Raw genomic sequence first — 17,090 nt, 5'->3', positions numbered from 1 at the left:
ATTTAATTATACATTGACCCAAGACTGAACTTAAACAGAGGGGAATAGTTTCCTTTAATTATACTGAACAAAAATATACTATTGCAGTTCATATAAGGAAATCAGACAAGTGAAATAAATTCCTTAGCCCCTAATGTATGGATTTCACATGACTGGGCAGGGGTGCAGGCATGGGTGGGCCTGGCTCCCAAGTGGGTGGGCATATGCCCTCCTAGGCCCACCAATGGCTGCGCCCCTGCCCAGTCATGTGAAGGCCATAGATTAGAGCCCAAGGAATGTATTTCAATTGACTGGTTTCCTTATATGAACTGTAACTTAGTAAAACCGTTGAAATTGTTGCGTTTATATATACCCACTTGGGAGCCAGGCCCGACAATTCAGAATACATTTTCCCAACATAAGGGCTTGATTACAGACAGAAATACTCCTCAGTTTCATCAGCTGTCCTGGTGGCTGATCTCAGACGATCCCGTAGGTGAAGAAGCTGGATGTGAAGGTCCTTGGGCTGGCATGGTTACATGTGGTTTCAAGGGTGTTTGGATGTACTGCCAAATTCTATAAACAATGTTGGAGGAGGCTTAAGGTAGAGAAATGAACATTCAATTCTCTGGCAACAGCTCTGGTGGACATTCTTGCAGTCAGCATGCCAATTGCACACTTCTTCAAAATTGGAATCATCTGTGGCATTGTGTTGTTTGACACAACTGCACATTTTAGAGTGGCCTTTTATTGTCCCCAGCACAAGGTGCACCTCTGTAATGACCATGCTGTTTAATCAGCTTTTGATATGCCACACCTGTCAGGTTTTAATGTGGTCCTGTGTGTAGCTAGTGTAGAGAGTCAGGCGCAGGACAGCAGAAATGAGTAAACAACGTACTTTACTCAAAAATACAAGGCAAATATACGAGCCCACAAATAACGGTTTACAAAGAACAATCACTCACAAACAAACATGGGGAACAAAGGGTTAAATAATAAACAGGTAATTGGGTGAGTGAAACCAGGTGTGTAAGACTAAGACAAAACAAATGGAAAATGAAAAGTGGATCGGCGGTGGCTAGAAGGCCGGTGACGTCGACCGCCGAACGCTGCCCGAACAAGGAGAGGGACCAACTTCGGCTGAAGTCGTGACACAGGTGGATGGATTATCTTGGCAAACGAGAAACGATCACTAACAGGGATATAAACAAATGTGTGCACACAATTTGAGAGAAATACGCATTTTGTGCTTATGGAACATTTCTGGGGTATTTTATTTCAGCTCATGAAACATGAGACCAATGCTTTACATGTTGCGGTTATATTTTGTTCAGAATATTTGGCAATTCCTCTGCAAACTGCAATAGTAGCCAAGCATATGATACAAAATATACCCCATAAAGTTGTCATGGCTTTTAGGTGGGTTTTGTCTGTTCTTTGAATTTTCCCTCATGACAAAGACTATAGTGAGGTATGAAAGTTATAGAGCCAGGAAAAATATAATTCAGAGTAACATTTTACCTTGCTAACACTTCAAATCTTTTCTCCCATTACTTACTTCACTTGGCTATTTGCATTTTCCATAATCTACAGTTCAACAAATAATCTAGGCCTGCAACAACAAGAGATGACAAGTGGTGTTCTCTATTCAAAGCACTGACATTTGTCTTTAGAATCAAGACAAATTACTGATAACACCTAAAGTCTAAGTTATTTTTCAACACCAAAAGGCCACTCTTACGACTCTACAGTAGCCTACCATACATCCCTAGCCCTTGATCATGACTCTTAGTTGCATTACATTACACATAAGAGTCATTGGACGAAGGCATCTTCCTTAGGGGGGGGGGGGTTGTTAAGAGCTGCTACACTCTGTCTGAACATTAACCCCCATTGCTTGCGGTACAGTTTTGGAAGCATGAGGACCTTCTTCATCTTTCATTAATCGAAACAGATTAAATTGATCAACTTTATATGTTTAGGGTTCCCACACGGCCATATTTCCATGTCACAGCACTTGTTTGTGGAAAACAGATGGAAGACAGAGTGGACTGGCAGAATCTAAGCGATAGAGGTGAGAGAGACAGAACAGGAGAGATGGCTGCCAAGATGGCGGACAGGAAAAAAAGGAGGAAAATGGAACATGAGTAAATATGGAGTGGAGAAATGCACAAGCCTTCTGAAAGATCTGAAGGAGAAGATGGTGGACAAGAATAGAAGGAAAAGTTTAACATGTCTTGAGGGAATATGGAATGGAGGAATTCACAAAACTTTTGGAAGAGCTAACAGACGGAAATTGAACGCAACGAGAGTGAGGATGAATTAACTGATGTGGCAGTGATGAACACCGAGAAAGAGCTGAGTGTAGAGGGAAGCAGTGTGGTGAGGAAGGTTGGCATCCAGTGCAAAACTAGGGACATGTGCTCCAGTAGTTCAGAGATGGAACCTGGCGAGAGTGAGGATGAAGTACCAGCGGTGAGGACCGCCTAGTTCATGCCTCAACCCAATGACCACAAGTATGATTCTGGCCCAGTGGGATTGAGATTTCTGGAGAGAATCTATCCTTGTATTCTGGCTGATTCATGTGTGGTATGTGGTTGGGTAGAGAAGAGAATCTATTGAATCTGTGAAAGTAACTTGAAGTGGACCCGTGATGATTTATTGTGTTTCTTCCGTCCAGTGGGAGGGGGTGCTCCGGACCAAGCGACAAGGACTGGGACTTGCTTCCCTCTCCCTCTCCGGAGCAGGGCGCCATTGAAAGGAGTGATAACGGGGGTAGCACCCAGCGTCGTCTGGGTTAGGCGAGGGCTTTGCCGGCCGGGATGTCCTTGTCCCATCGCGCTCTAGCGACTCCTGTGGCGGGCTGGGCGCATGCATGCTGACATGGTCGCCAGGTGTATGGCGTTTCCTCTGACACATTGGTGCGACTGGCTTCCGGGTCAAGCAGGCATTGTGTCAAGAAGCAGTGCGGCTCGGCTGGGTCGTGTTTCAGAGGATACACGGCTCTCGACTAAGAAGTAACGTTAGCTCCTTCAGTCCTATATTGGGCTCCTTACAACCCATAACTTACAGGGATCCAAACAAAATACACTGACTCAATTGAAAACAATTCAACAATTCTACAATTCTTTTTTGCATGAAATAGGAACTGCCTACAACCATACACCATTAGCAAAGCAATTACTGGTAATGAAGTGTTTTGTTATTGTTTAAAAGATACTTCAAACTAGCCCATACGCCAATGAAGGATGGACATTTATTATGACACTGCAATTTGGACCGCTGACGACTAGCACTGCCGGACCTGACGATGAGTCATAAAGTTCCAACTTGAAATACTGTAAGATGTTGCTTTAAACGTAGACATAATACATTGAGCCTATCAAAACCAGCTGTCTATTAAAAAAGTTGCAATTTACCCATTTTCTATTGTAACAATCCATGGTTTAATTGTGGATTCATGCAATAACTCAACAAAACTAGAAGTTTTTCCACTAATAATGTTTAGGCCAATGAATGAACGGGAACACTTGAACTGGAGCCAAAATAAAAGATGATCAACTGAACGATACATTTTATGATACATTGCATTTTTAAGAACTATCACAAACGTTTAAACATAATTCATTCTTCTGTGATTGCAATTCTTCAAGACCAACAGGAGCTTGTTTAGAACTGACAAAAAGCTTTCGCATTTCCTTCTCCATTGACGGGGTATTGAAAGAGAAAATAAAAACATTAATTGTGGAAAAAACACTTCAACAAACAAAACGCATCCCATTTATTCAATCACAGTCCATTTCAGAATGCATCCCTACACAGGCTCAGAGGCCTGTGAGGATTGAACATTCACCGATCAGATTTATTGCAAGGCCTCGGCTGTGAAATCATGAATATCCCAAAAACTATAATCTGCATTCACAATGATTCCAATTTTCTCAGACTTCTACTCAGCTTGTGCTGAACAGTTTACAACCATTGAAATAAATAATACAAAGTCCACCTTTTTAACATGTAACATTTCATGATCCCTTGTTTAATGAGAAACTAGTGTGGCTCTACTACCATTGTTCCTTCACCGCCATTTGCTCCTTCCACTCTTCTCTCCGCTTCCAGATAGGAGACACTCTGGACACCCCTTACTCTTTCCACCTCTGTCTCCTTCACCCTAAAAGGGCACTCCAGGAATTCGGACGCATGTTCACCACGACAATTGCAGCATTTCACTTCATCTGGCATATGATACTCTTCCCATCTACCCGCATTTGACACAAGATCAAAACTTCTGCATTAATGACACTGAAAGGGTTTGTGCACAAAAACTCATGAATCCTGACTTTATATGAGAAGGGAAAGACTCTTCATTAAAGAACACTAGTATGGATGAAGTAAATGTATTTTCTCCATCCACCATACGGGTCAGTCAACGTGCAACAACCACTCCATCTACAGTATGTCTTCAGTTATATCATCTGCCTTTACTTCTTACACAACCCCAGAAATAACCCTCTTGATAGGCGCCCTGCTTCGTAAAAAAATCCATACAGGAACATTCCACCGATTATCTTTTTAATAAGGATTAAAACATGCTTCTTCTGCTTGGTAAACACACAAAATGTCTAAATATGACCACTTCTTGTGTCTCTCACCGACAACACTTTCCTCCAAAATATACCAGATTTTCCTTATCCTTCCGACTAAAATCTAGTCTAGGGTTTCCTAGTTTCCACCACAACTCTACTTATTTTGTTTCAGTTCTTCGCCACTGTAACCCACTTATTCTCACTCTCTGTGCTATTATCTTCACCCGACTAACTAGCATTTTCAAACAAAACCAAATTTTCCACAATCTCGTCAAATCCTTGGTATTACCTGGCTGTCTTTACCCACAATCGGAACTAGTTTTCCCCCATTGAGATAGCTAGAGGGCTCGTGTGCCCAAATTTCAGCATGGGCAGTGCCAAGAACTTTCACCATTTTACAGTAGTCAACTGGGTTAATAAAGAAAGTAGTCAACTTGGTGGGACTTGCTATGGATTAAGGAAGGATCACATGATCATTGCGTGATAACGTAAAACTGCGTCATTATGTAGAATAAACAATAACGTTACTCAAATTGACTGGCCATCTTGGCAAAAAATATGATTTGACATTTGTTCAGGTACAGACTCCCACTCTCTTCTGTACTTCTGGCTGTACAATTTTGATTGATATATGTTGATTGATGTTGTAAGTTCTGTTCAAGATCAAACATTCATGACCAACTACACTGCTCAAAAACATAAAGGGAACACTTAAACAACACAATGTAACTCCAAGTCAATCACACTTCTGTGAAATCAAACTGTCCACTTAGGAAGCAACACTGATTGACAATAAATTGCACATGCTGTTGTGCAAATGGAATAGACAACAGGTGGAAATTATAAGGCAATTAGCAAGACACCCCCAATAAAGGAGTGGTTCTGCAGGTGGTGACCACAGACCACTTCTCAGTACCTATGCTTCCTGGCTGATGTTTTGGTCACTTTGAATGCTGGCGGTGCTTTCACTCTAGTGGTAGCATGAGACGGAGTCTACAACACACACAAGTGGCTCAGGTAGTGCAGCTCCTCCAGGATGGCACATCAATGCGAGCTGTGGCAAGAAGAGTTGCTGTGTCTGTCAGCGTAGTGTCCAGAGCATGGAGGCGCTACCAGGAGACAGGCCAGTACATCAGGAGACGTAGAGGAGGCCGTAGGAGGGCAACAACCCAGCAGCAGCACCGCTACCTCTGCCTTTGTGCAAGGAGGGGCAGGAGGAGCACTGCCAGAGCCTTGCAAAAATGACCTCCAGCAGGCCACAAATGTGCATGTGTCTGCTCAAACGGTCAGAAACAGACTCCATGAGGGTGGTAATGAGGGCCCAAAGTCCACAGGTGGGGGTTGTGCTTACAGCCCAACACCGTGCAGGACGTTTGGCATTTGCCAGAGAACACTAAGATTGGCAAATTCGCCACTGGCGCCCTGTGCTCTTCACAGATGAAAGCAGGTTCACACTGAGCACATGTGACAGACATGACAGAGTCTGGAGACGCCGTGGAGAACGTTTTGCTGCCTGAAACATCCTCCAGCATGACTGGTTTGGCAGTGGGTCAGTCATGGTGTGGGGTGGCATTTTTTTGGGGGGGCGCACAGCCCTCCATGTGCTCGCCAGAGGTAGCCTAACTGCCATTAGATACCGAGATGAGATCCTCAGACCCCTTGTGAGACCATATCAAATCAAATCAAATCAAATGTATTTATATAGCCCTTCGTACATCAGCTGATATCTCAAAGTGCTGTACAGAAACCCAGCCTAAAACCCCAAACAGCAAGCAATGCAGGTGTAGAAGCACGGTGGCTAGGAAAAACTCCCTAGAAAGGCCAAAACCTAGGAAGAAACCTAGAGAGGAACCAGGCTATGTGGGGTGGCCAGTCCTCTTCTGGCTGTGCCGGGTGGAGATTATAACAGAACATGGCCAAGATGTTCAAATGTTCATAAATGACCAGCATGGTCGAATAATAATAAGGCAGAACAGTTGAAACTGGAGCAGCAGCACAGCCAGGTGGACTGGGGACAGCAAGGAGTCATCATGTCAGGTAGTCCTGGGGCATGGTCCTAGGGCTCAGGTCCTCCGAGAGAGAGAAAGAGAGAAGGAGAGAATTAGAGAACGCACACTTAGATTCACACAGGACACCGAATAGGACAGGAGAAGTACTCCAGATATAACAAACTGACCCTAGCCCCCCGACACATAAACTACTGCAGCATAAATACTGGAGGCTGAGACAGGAGGGGTCAGGAGACACTGTGGCCCACTCCGAGGACACCCCCGGACAGGGCCAAACAGGAAGGATATAACCCCACCCACTTTGCCAAAGCACAGCCCCCACACCACTAGAGGGATATCTTCAACCACCAACTTACCATCCTGAGACAAGGCTGAGTATAGCCCACAAAGACCTCCGCCACGGCACAACCTAACGGGGGGGGGGGGGGGGGCGCCAACCCAGACAGGATGACCACATCAGTGACTCAACCCACTCAGGTGACGCACCCCCTCCAGGGACGGCATGAGAGAGCCCCAGTAAAGCCAGGTACTCAGCCCCTGTAATAGGGTTAGAGGCAGAGAATCCCAGTGGAAAGAGCACCATATGCTGGTGCGGCTGACCCTGGGTTCCTCCTAATGCAAGACAATGCTAGACCTCATGTGGCTGGAGTGTGTCAGCAGTTCCTGCAAGAGGAAGGCATTGATGCTATGGACTGGCCCGCCCGTTCCCCAGACCTGAATCCAATTGAGCACATTTGGGACATCATGTCTCGCTCCATCCACCAACGCCACGTTGCTCCACAGACTGTCCAGGAGTTGGCGGATGCTTTAGTCCAGGTCTGGGAGGAGATCCCTCAGGAGACCATCCGCCACCTCATCAGGAGCATGCCCAGGCGTTGTAGGGAGGTCATACAGGCACGTGGAGGCCACACACACTACTGAGCCTCATTTTGACTTGTTTTAAGGACATTACATCAAAGTTGGATCAGCCTGTAGTGTGGTTTTCCACTTTAATTTTGAGTGTGACTCCAAATCCAGACCTCCATGGGTTGATAAATTTCCATTGATAATTTTTGTGTGATTTTGTTGTCAGCACATTCAACTATGTAAAGAAAAAAGTATTTAATAAGAATATTTCATTCATTCAGATCTAGGATGTGTTATTATAGTGTTCCCTTTATTTTTTTGAGCAGTGTATATTCATTGGGTCTGGCTTGTCGAACCTGTACTACTGCTGCTGCAGTCAGCCAACAATGATTTGCAATTTGCTGAAATAGCTGCTGGCCTGCTGCTGCCTGTGCACGAGCTGAGCGCCTGCTGCTGACATCACTCACAATGCACTTTTGCAGCCAGGCACGTGTGTTGTGACTGAGTGTGAGGGAGAATGTGTGCATTTTAGCGTTTGAGTCACTTTTCAAAAGTTGCTAAAAGTTCTAAATCAATTTTTTAAAGTAGCTAAATTTGTTGCTAGGTGCTGTTTGAAAAGAAAGTTGCCAGGGTAGTCTGAAAAGTTGCTAAATCTAGCAACACAATTGCTAAGTTGGCATCACTGCACGTGATTACATCCGGGTCACCAGAAGGGATATTCCAATGAATTATACTGGTGAGCAAACATTCCATAACTGGACATGGCAGTAAATTACAAACCGTAGCTTTATACCTTTTCAAACAACCCACTCTAGGTGGCAGAATGCTCCCTTTCAGTCTGTTTGCCAACTCCTAGAAGAAGTAGAAGAAGAATATTGACTACTTCAAAATGAAAATGGCCTCAATGGCGCTTTAGCTAATAGTCAATGTATTAAGCCTTAAAATTGCTACTTGATATCCACAACTCCATTTAGAAATTCTAGTTATCTACATGGGATAGCGATGTACATTGTAAAATTACTTTGCCTTGTTTGTTACTGTATTAATTGAATTAATGATATGTAAAGACAATAGAATAGAATACCTTAATTTTCCCAAGAACTTACAAGGTATTATACAGTATATCTTACACATTTAACAGATTTTCTAGAAACAGAATCGATTGTTCCCACTGTGCAGAAAACAAAAACAAACAGATAGTCAGTCTGTGAGGCTATAATGGGTTTCTCTACTTTATAATGCAAGAATTAAGAGTAACATTAGTTTGTCTACATTCGTCCGCAGTATGCCTTTACAGACACAATATGAAAATAATTGCTTTTCAGAGAGACACCAGGGATTGTAACATACTCTGCTTCATGAAAACATGGCTCTCTCGAGATATACTGTCTGACTCTGTAAAGCCAGTTGGGTTCCCAGTACATCGCGCCGACAGGAACAAACATCTCTCCGGGAAGCAGAAGGGTGGAGGTATATGTTTTATGATTAACGACTTATGGTTTAATTGATATCATACAGCAAATCAAGACATTCTGTTCACCCGATCTAGAATATCTCACAATCAAATGCCGACCGTACTATCTCCGAAAGAGTTTTCGTCAATAATAGCCACAGCGGTCTATATCCCCCCCAAGCAGATACCATGGTGGCCCTCAAAGAACTTCAATGGACTTAATGCAAACTGGAAACCACATATCCTGAGGCTGCATTTATTAGAGCTGGGAATTTTAACAAAGCAAATTTGAGGAAAAGGTTTCCTAAATTCTATCAACATATTGATTGCTGTACTCGCGCTGCTAAAACCCTCGACCATTGCTATACTACCTTCCAGAATGCATATAAGGCCCTCCCCCACCCTCCATTCGGCAAATCGGAACACGATTCCATTTTGCTTCTCCCCTCCTATAGGCAGAAACTCAAACAGGAAGCACCTGTGGTGAGGACTATTCAACTCTGGTCTGACCAATCGAAATCCACTCTTCAAGAATGTTTTGATCACGTGGACTAGGATATGTTCAGAGTAGCTTCAGAAAATAATATTGACACATTAGCCACTTGAATTGTTTGTAAATATTGCATCACACATCTCATATGTATATAATGTACTCTATACTATGTCACTGTATATTAGTCCAATGCCGTTTTGACATATACAGTTGAAGTCAGAAGTTTACATACACTTCAGTTGGAGTCATTAAATACGATTAATTAATTTATCAGGAAGTGCATAGGAGATGTTGTACCCACTGTGTCTATTAAAACCTACCCCAACCAGAAACCGTAGATAGATGGGAGCATTAATATAATGTTTACATACCCTACATTACTCATCTCATATGTATATGTATATACTGTACCCTATATCATCTACTGCATCTTTATGTAATACATGTATCACTAGCCACTTTAAACTATGCCACTTTGTTTACATGCCCCACATTACTCATCTCATATGTATATACTGTACTCGATACCATCTACATGCATCTTACCTATGCCGTTCTGTACCATCACTCATTCATATATCTGTATGTACATATTCTTTATCCCTTTACACTTGTGTGTATAAGGTAGTAGTTTTGGAATTGTTAGGTTAGATTACTCATTGGTTATTAATGCATTGTTGGAACTAGAAGCACAAGCATTTCGCTACACTCGCATTAACATCTGCTAACCATGTGTATGTAACAAATACATTTGATTTGATTTGCGCAAAACTGAAAGCACAAACCACAACATTTAACCAGGGCAAGAAGACTGGGAATATGGAAGAATACACACAGTGTAGTTATTCCCTCCACAAAGCAATCAAGCAGGCTAAACGTCAATATAGGGACAAAGTTGAGTTCCAGTTCAACGGCTCAGACACGAGACGCATGTGGCAGTGTCTACAGACAACCACGGATTATAAAAGGAGAAAAAGCCACATCGCGGACACCAAAGTTTTGCTTCCAGACAGGCTGAACACCTTCTTCGCTCGCTTTGAGGATAATACAGTGCCACTGACGGGGAACGCTATTAAGGACTGTGGGCTCTCCTTCTCCGTGGCCAACACGCGTAAGACATTTAAGCGTGTTAACCCTCGCAAGGCTGCCAGCCCAGAAGGTATCCATAGCCGCATCCTCAGAGCATGCGCAGACCAGCTGGCTGGTGTGTTCACAGATATATTCAATCTCACCCTATCCCAGTCTGTTGTCCCCACATGCTTCAAGATGGCCACCATTGTCCCTATACCTATGAAAGCAAAGGTAATTTAACTAAATGACTATCGCCCCGTAGTGCTCACCTCTGTCATAACGAAGTGCTTTTAGAGACTAGACGAGGATTATAACGCCTCCACCTTACCCGCCACCCTAGACTCACTTCAATTTGCATACCGCCCCAAAAGATCCACAGACGATGCAATCGCCACCACACTGTACACTACCCTGTCCCATCTGGACAAGAAGCATACCTATCTAAGAATGCTGTTCATTGACTATTGCTCAGCATTAAACACCATAGTACCCTCCAAGCTCATCATCAAGCTCGAAGCCCTGGGTCTGAACAAAGGCCCTGTGCAACTGGGTCCTGGACTTCCTGACAGGTCGCCCACAGGTGGTGAAGGTAGGAAACAACACCTTTTCTTCGCTGAACCTCAACACTGGGGCCCCACAACAGTGTATGCTCAGCCTACTTCTGTACTCCCTGTTCACCCATGACTGCATTTCCAAGTACGCCTCCAACTCAATCATCAAGTTTGCAGACGACACAATAGTACTAGGCTTGATTACCAACAACGATGAGACTGTCTACAGGGAAGAGATGAGGGCTCTGGGAGTGTGGTGCCAGGAAAATAACCTCTCACTCGACATCAACAAAACAAAGGACGTGGACTTCAGGAAACAGCAGAGGGAACACTCCCCTATCCACATCGATGGGACTGCAGTGGAGAAGGTGGAAAGCTTCAAGTTCCTTGGTGTACACATCACTGGCAAACTGAAATGGTCCACCCACACAGACAGTGTGGTGAAGAAGGCGCAACAGTGCCTCTTCAACCTCAGGAGGCTGAAGAAATGTGGCTTAACACCTAAAACCATAACAAACTTTTACAGATGCACAATTGAGAGCATCCCGTCGGGCTGTATCACAACCTGGTATGGCACCTGGTATGGCAACTGCACCGCCCACAACCGCAAAACTCTCCAGAGGGTGGTGTGGTCTGCCCAATGCATTACCAGTGGCAAACTTCCCGCCCTCCTGGATTCCTACAGCACCCAATGCCATAGGAAGGCCAAAAAGATCATCAAGGACATCAACCACCCGAGCCACTGCTTGTTCACTCTGCTATCATCCAGAAGGCGAGGTCCGTACAGGTTCATCAAAGCTGGGACCGAGAGACTGGAAAACAGCTTCTCAAGGACATCAGACTGCTAAACAGCCATCACTAGCTGCCTATAGACATCTACTTTGTGCATGACACAAGTAATATTTCCAACAATTGTTTACAGACAGATCATTTCACTTAAAATTGACTGTATCACAATTCCAGTGGGTCAGAAGTTTACATATGCTAAGTTGACTTTGCCTTTAAACAGCTTGGAAAATTCCAGAAAATGAGGTCATGGCTTTAGAAGCTTCTGATAAGATAATTTACATCATTTGAGTCAATTGGAGGTGTACCTGTGGATGTATTTCAAGGCCTACCTTGAAACTCAGTGTCTCTTTGCTTAACATCATGGGAAAATCAAAAGAAATCAGTCCAGACCTCAGAAAAACAATTGTAGACCTCCACGAGTCTGGTTCATCCTTAGGAGCAATTTCCAAATGCCTGAAGGTACCACATTCATCTGTACAAACAATAGTATGCTGGTATAAACACTCAGCCGTCAAACCGCTCAGGAAGGAGACACCTTCGGTCTCCTAGAGATGAACGTACTTTGGTGCGAAAAGTGCAAATCAATCACAGAACAACAGCAACGGACCTTGTGAACATGCTGGAGAAAACAGGTACAAAAGTATCTATATCCACAGTAAAAACGAGTTCTATATCGATATTCCCTGAAAGGCCACTCAGCAAGGAAGAAGCCACTGCTCCAAAACTGCCATAAAAAAGCCAGACTACGGTTTGCAACTGCACATGGGGACAAAGATAGTACTTTTTGGAGCAATGTCATCTGGTCTGATGAAACAAAAATAGAACTGTTTGGCCACAATGACCATCATTATGTTTGGAGGATAAAGGGAGAGGCTTGCAAGCCGATGAACACCATCCCAACTGTGAAGCACAGAGGTGGCAGCATCATGTTGTGGGGGTGCTTTGCTGCAAGAGGAACTGGTAGATGTCCTAACCGACTTGCCAAACTTGCTTGTTCATATGAAATGTGTGGAGTGGTTGAAAAACAAGTTTTAATGACTTCAACCTAAGTGTATGTAAACTTCCGACTTCAACTGTATATTCTTAATCCATTCCTTACTTAGATTTACGTGTATTTTGGGTATATGTTGTGAAACTGTTAGATATTACTTGTTAGATATTACTGCACTGTTGGAGCTAGAGGCACAAGTATTATGCTACACCAGCTATAACATCTGCTCAACACCTGTATGTGACCAATTGTTATTTATTTGATTTTGAAAATATTGATTCCAGACAAATTTTTGTCATGTTAGGCCTACATGTTTACAGGAATTAGAATACTTTACCATCAGCCTTGAATTTACTTTGAAATGTTTGTATGGATGATCATGCATCTCTCAACAATCCCAGTAGCTAAAACTGTGCCCAGACACTTTTTAATGTGAAAGTATTTTGTTTTTATTAAATAATTTTTGTCTCTAGATTGTTCTAGATACTAGATAGTTCTGGTTAATTCAAGCCTTTATTGGAAAAAAGGAATAGAACTGACCAACGGTACCCTCTCCATCAAGGTCATTGAGAAAGTCCACAATTTCCAAAGCTGCTCCTCCATTACGAACAAGTGACAACAAAACACGGTTTCTGTTGTCACGGTGTTTAGTAAGTAGCGTAATATCTGCTGCCTTCTTGTGGAAAATAATTGATATAGAAGTATCTTGTTTGACATGAAACAGATGGTGGGCATACCAGTTGAAGAGCTTTTTAAAAAAAAAAAACAGTTCAATGAGAAATAGTTTAGAACTAAGTTAGTTCAACTAACAATGCCTAAGTGAGTGAGTGAGGGATAGATTGAGAGAGAAACGCACTTAGGGAAAGAAAGCCACCTCATGATCTCTGAGTTTAATGAGCAAATGAGTGTCTGATTAGATACCTCACTGACTTCTGTCCTGATTTTATTCTGTATGGACCACATCCTTATCTTCCAATGGGCTGTTATTGCCTCAAGTGTTACAGATTTATTTCTAGCTATGATTTAGTTTCTAGCAAATAGAGACTAAAGCTAATGGGTGTGTGCCGCATTTAAGAGCGCATGAAAGTTATGTTAGGGGAGAGAGTTGAACCGAGAGGTGTGAAGTGGGCCCAAAATATGAAGTCTCCAGCAGGTGGCGTTTTTTTGCCCCGCTCTGTTTCTTCCATTACGGATAGTGGACGAAACAACACGAATACTGCTCTCACGTCGGTCAGTGGGTAGCATAATTTCTGTTGCCTTGTGGAAATCAATTGACCTGGAAGCATCTTGTTTGGCATAAAACAGATGTTGGAAATAGCAGTTGAAGAATCTTTTGTAAATCCTCTATATTATCTGCTCAATCAACGCTGCCAGATTATTTGTACAAGCCAGACAGTTTCAGTTTTACTGCAAAGGGTTGTGGGTAGAGTGCGACCACCTCTTCATGAAGGTTGACTTAATTTTGGATGCTGAACTGGTGGTGATGCATGAGACAATGGGAAGTGATGCATTGTCTTTATTAAAACACTAGATGGCAAAGTATACACATCTAATCCTGTTTTTCCTCTGACAAAAACTGAAGAGGAAGCCTCCTGAACACAATCAAGGAGCTCAATGGGTGTGTAGTGTAATCTGTATTTCAATAAAGTCACATACCTTAGAACTTAAAACATTAGTGAAATACTGCACAGTACTGTTGGCCAATCTTTTTCAGCAGCAATGATACTGTGATTGCTGGAGCAACTTCTGAGAAGGTGATGGATGTATTGTGATGTCAACTGACACTTATCACCCTTCATTCCCCCATTGCTTTCCACTGAAACATTTTGTGCTGTATTGGGGTGTTCTCTGTCTCTGACCGTGTACCCTGACCCTGACCTTGTACCGTATCCATGACCTTCAGAGCCTTAATCAATCAAACTCAGACCATAGCTGATGACAGTCAATGTATTTAGTCAAACAATTTCAACTGGATATCCACAGCTATGCATTAAGACATTTCAGTAACCTACTGGGATAGTGGTTTATAATTATAAAATGACTTGTTGTTGTTTGCTGTTATTGTATTTCTTTAATTAATGATCTCTTAATAGAACAGAACAACTTTATTTTCACAAGAACTTACAAGATATTAGACAGTATAATATTACACATTACATACATTTTCATTTTCTATCTATTGTGCCTAATGTGAAGAAAATAAAATAAATAATATCATATTGTTCTGGATAGTCTGTCTGTGAGGCTATACAGGACCTCTCTACTCTATAATGAAACATTTAAAATAACATATTAGTTTGTCTGCAGTACATTGTCCACAGTTAACTTGTAGAGACTCAATTCAAAATGTGGATTCCAGACAGATATTGTCCTGTTAGGCCTACATATTTATGACTTTACTCTCAGCCTTGAATCTCCTTTCCAGTGTTAGTATTGATGATCATGCATCTCTCAGCAATCCCAGTAGTAAAATTGAGCACAGACATTTGGAATACGAAGGTATTCAGTTAGAACTAAATTAAAATTTGTCCTAGATTGCCCTAGATTTGTCCTAGTGGTATAGTGAATATATTTTCCACATGAATCAATCATAAACAGGTTATGCAAATTTGACTGATTCGACAAGCAGTTCTGGTTAATTCAAGCCTTTATTGTAAAAAAAAGGTCTAGAACTGACAGCACCATCTCTATCAAGTCCATCCAGAAAGTCAACAATTTCCTCAGCTCTGTCTCCTCCGTTATGGACATTTGACAACAAAACACGAATACTGCTGTCACGTTGGCCAGTGGGTAGCATAATCTCTACTGCCTTCTTGTGGAAATCAATTGACCTGGAAGCATCGTGTTTGGCATAAAACAGATGTTGGGCATACCTGTTGTAGAATTTTTGTAAATCCTGTGGTTCCATTGCTTCTATTTCAAGAAGCAGGTCCTCGAATATCTTATCTGCTCTATCAACTCTGCCAGATTCTTTGTACATGGCAGACAGTTCCAGTTTTACAGCAAGGGATTTTGGGTAGAGTGTGACCACCTCTTCATAAAGACTGACTGCATTTTCAATCAGAATATGCCTCATTGGGTTCCTTTTCTCTTCCGGAGAGAAAATCTTCCATTTGTAACACTGCGCAAGACGCTTTTTCAGTTGGCGTGAATCAGGGTGTCTCTCCAGGGTCCTTCTTGCCAGGTCAATGCTTGAATCATGAGAGACGTAATCTCTGAAAAATGATAGTAAGAGTCCAAATCCACCAAAGCTGTCCAAAGGCTTCTCTATCACTTCCTCTGCAAGTTTACGTGCTTCCTCAACCTGGCCGCTATCTGCAAGCCTCTGCAGGTACATCACTGTGATGGTCAAATGTTCTGGATCCAATTCTCTAGCAATCCGTAGGTGCTCCAACATCTCAGATCGCAGCCTCGGGGTAATGTCTTTATTTTCAAAAGATTTACTAAATGCTATGGCATAACCACAGCGCAGCACCTTGTTCTCAGGGTCCCCTTTCAAGGCCATCCGGAAACAATATACCGCTGCCTTCCTCTTGCTTACATCAAACTTATTCAAAGTCCAGGCCCTTTCTCCCCACACTACACCTGGGCAGGGTGAGGGGTTGTCCCGCAGTAGTCTCCCCACCTTCTCCACATAGGTCTGGCTCTCTGTCAGCTCCCCTTGGTGATAGTGCACCCAGGCCAAGTTCCCATAGTGGACCACCAGACTTAGCTCCACGTCGTCTGGGCTGTTTAGGCGAATGGCCTCTTCAGGCTTCTTCAGGCATTGAAGAGCGTCCTCTGTGGAGCCCAAAGCGTGGTGTAGGTAAGCCAGGAGGTTGTACAGATGACCCGTCCAGGAACATTGAACCCCCTCGCTGCTGATGATATCTATCAGGGTATGTCTGAGACTTTCCAGTTTAGATCTGTTGTAGTCCAGCTTCCAGGTGAAGTGGCATTCCAAACCCTGCAGCCTAATTTTCAAGGAGGTCTGAGCCATTCTGGTTAAAAAAAGACAACATTTCAATCAAAATAGTTTAGAACTAACAATACTTAAGAGAGATATTTCAGACCTGGATGATGAACCAATTACTTGTTTAGAGAGAGAGAGAGAGAGAGAGAGAGAGAGAGAGCGAGAGCTTACCTCTTAGTTGGACAAGAGAAAGCCATCTTGTCGTCTCTGAGTTTCAAGAGCAAATGAGTGTCTGATTAGATACCTCACTGACTTTTCTCCTGATTTTATACTGTCTGGACCACATTGTTATCTTACAATCAGCTGCTTATGCTGTTTACTGCCTCACTTTACAAGCAGTATCAAAGTTTAATTTCTAGCCATAGTTTTGTTT

At 42.8% G+C, this 17,090-nt stretch overlaps 1 protein-coding gene across 1 annotated transcript; it reads right to left on the bottom strand.

The window, feature by feature from the left end:
• Nucleotides 1–15,400: 15,400 nt before the first annotated feature.
• LOC139408183 (interferon-induced protein with tetratricopeptide repeats 1-like) lies at nt 15,401–16,744 on the bottom strand. Its single transcript, XM_071151910.1, has one exon. It carries the CDS (start codon nt 16,742–16,744, stop codon nt 15,401–15,403), a length of 1,344 nt encoding a protein of 447 aa, XP_071008011.1.
• Between the last annotated feature and the right edge of the window lie 346 nt (nt 16,745–17,090).

The sequence above is a fragment of the Oncorhynchus clarkii genome, chromosome 1, assembly GCF_045791955.1.
Source record: "Oncorhynchus clarkii lewisi isolate Uvic-CL-2024 chromosome 1, UVic_Ocla_1.0, whole genome shotgun sequence".
NCBI lineage: Eukaryota > Metazoa > Chordata > Actinopteri > Salmoniformes > Salmonidae > Oncorhynchus > Oncorhynchus clarkii.
The sequence above is the reverse complement of the archived record's forward strand: the minus strand, read 5'-3'. Positions and strand labels throughout refer to the sequence as shown.

Bases quoted from the DNA above. Each gene is read 5' to 3' on its own strand.
- LOC139408183 (XM_071151910.1), bottom strand. From the start codon at position 16,744: ATGGCTCAGACCTCCTTGAAAATTAGGCTGCAGGGTTTGGAATGCCAC.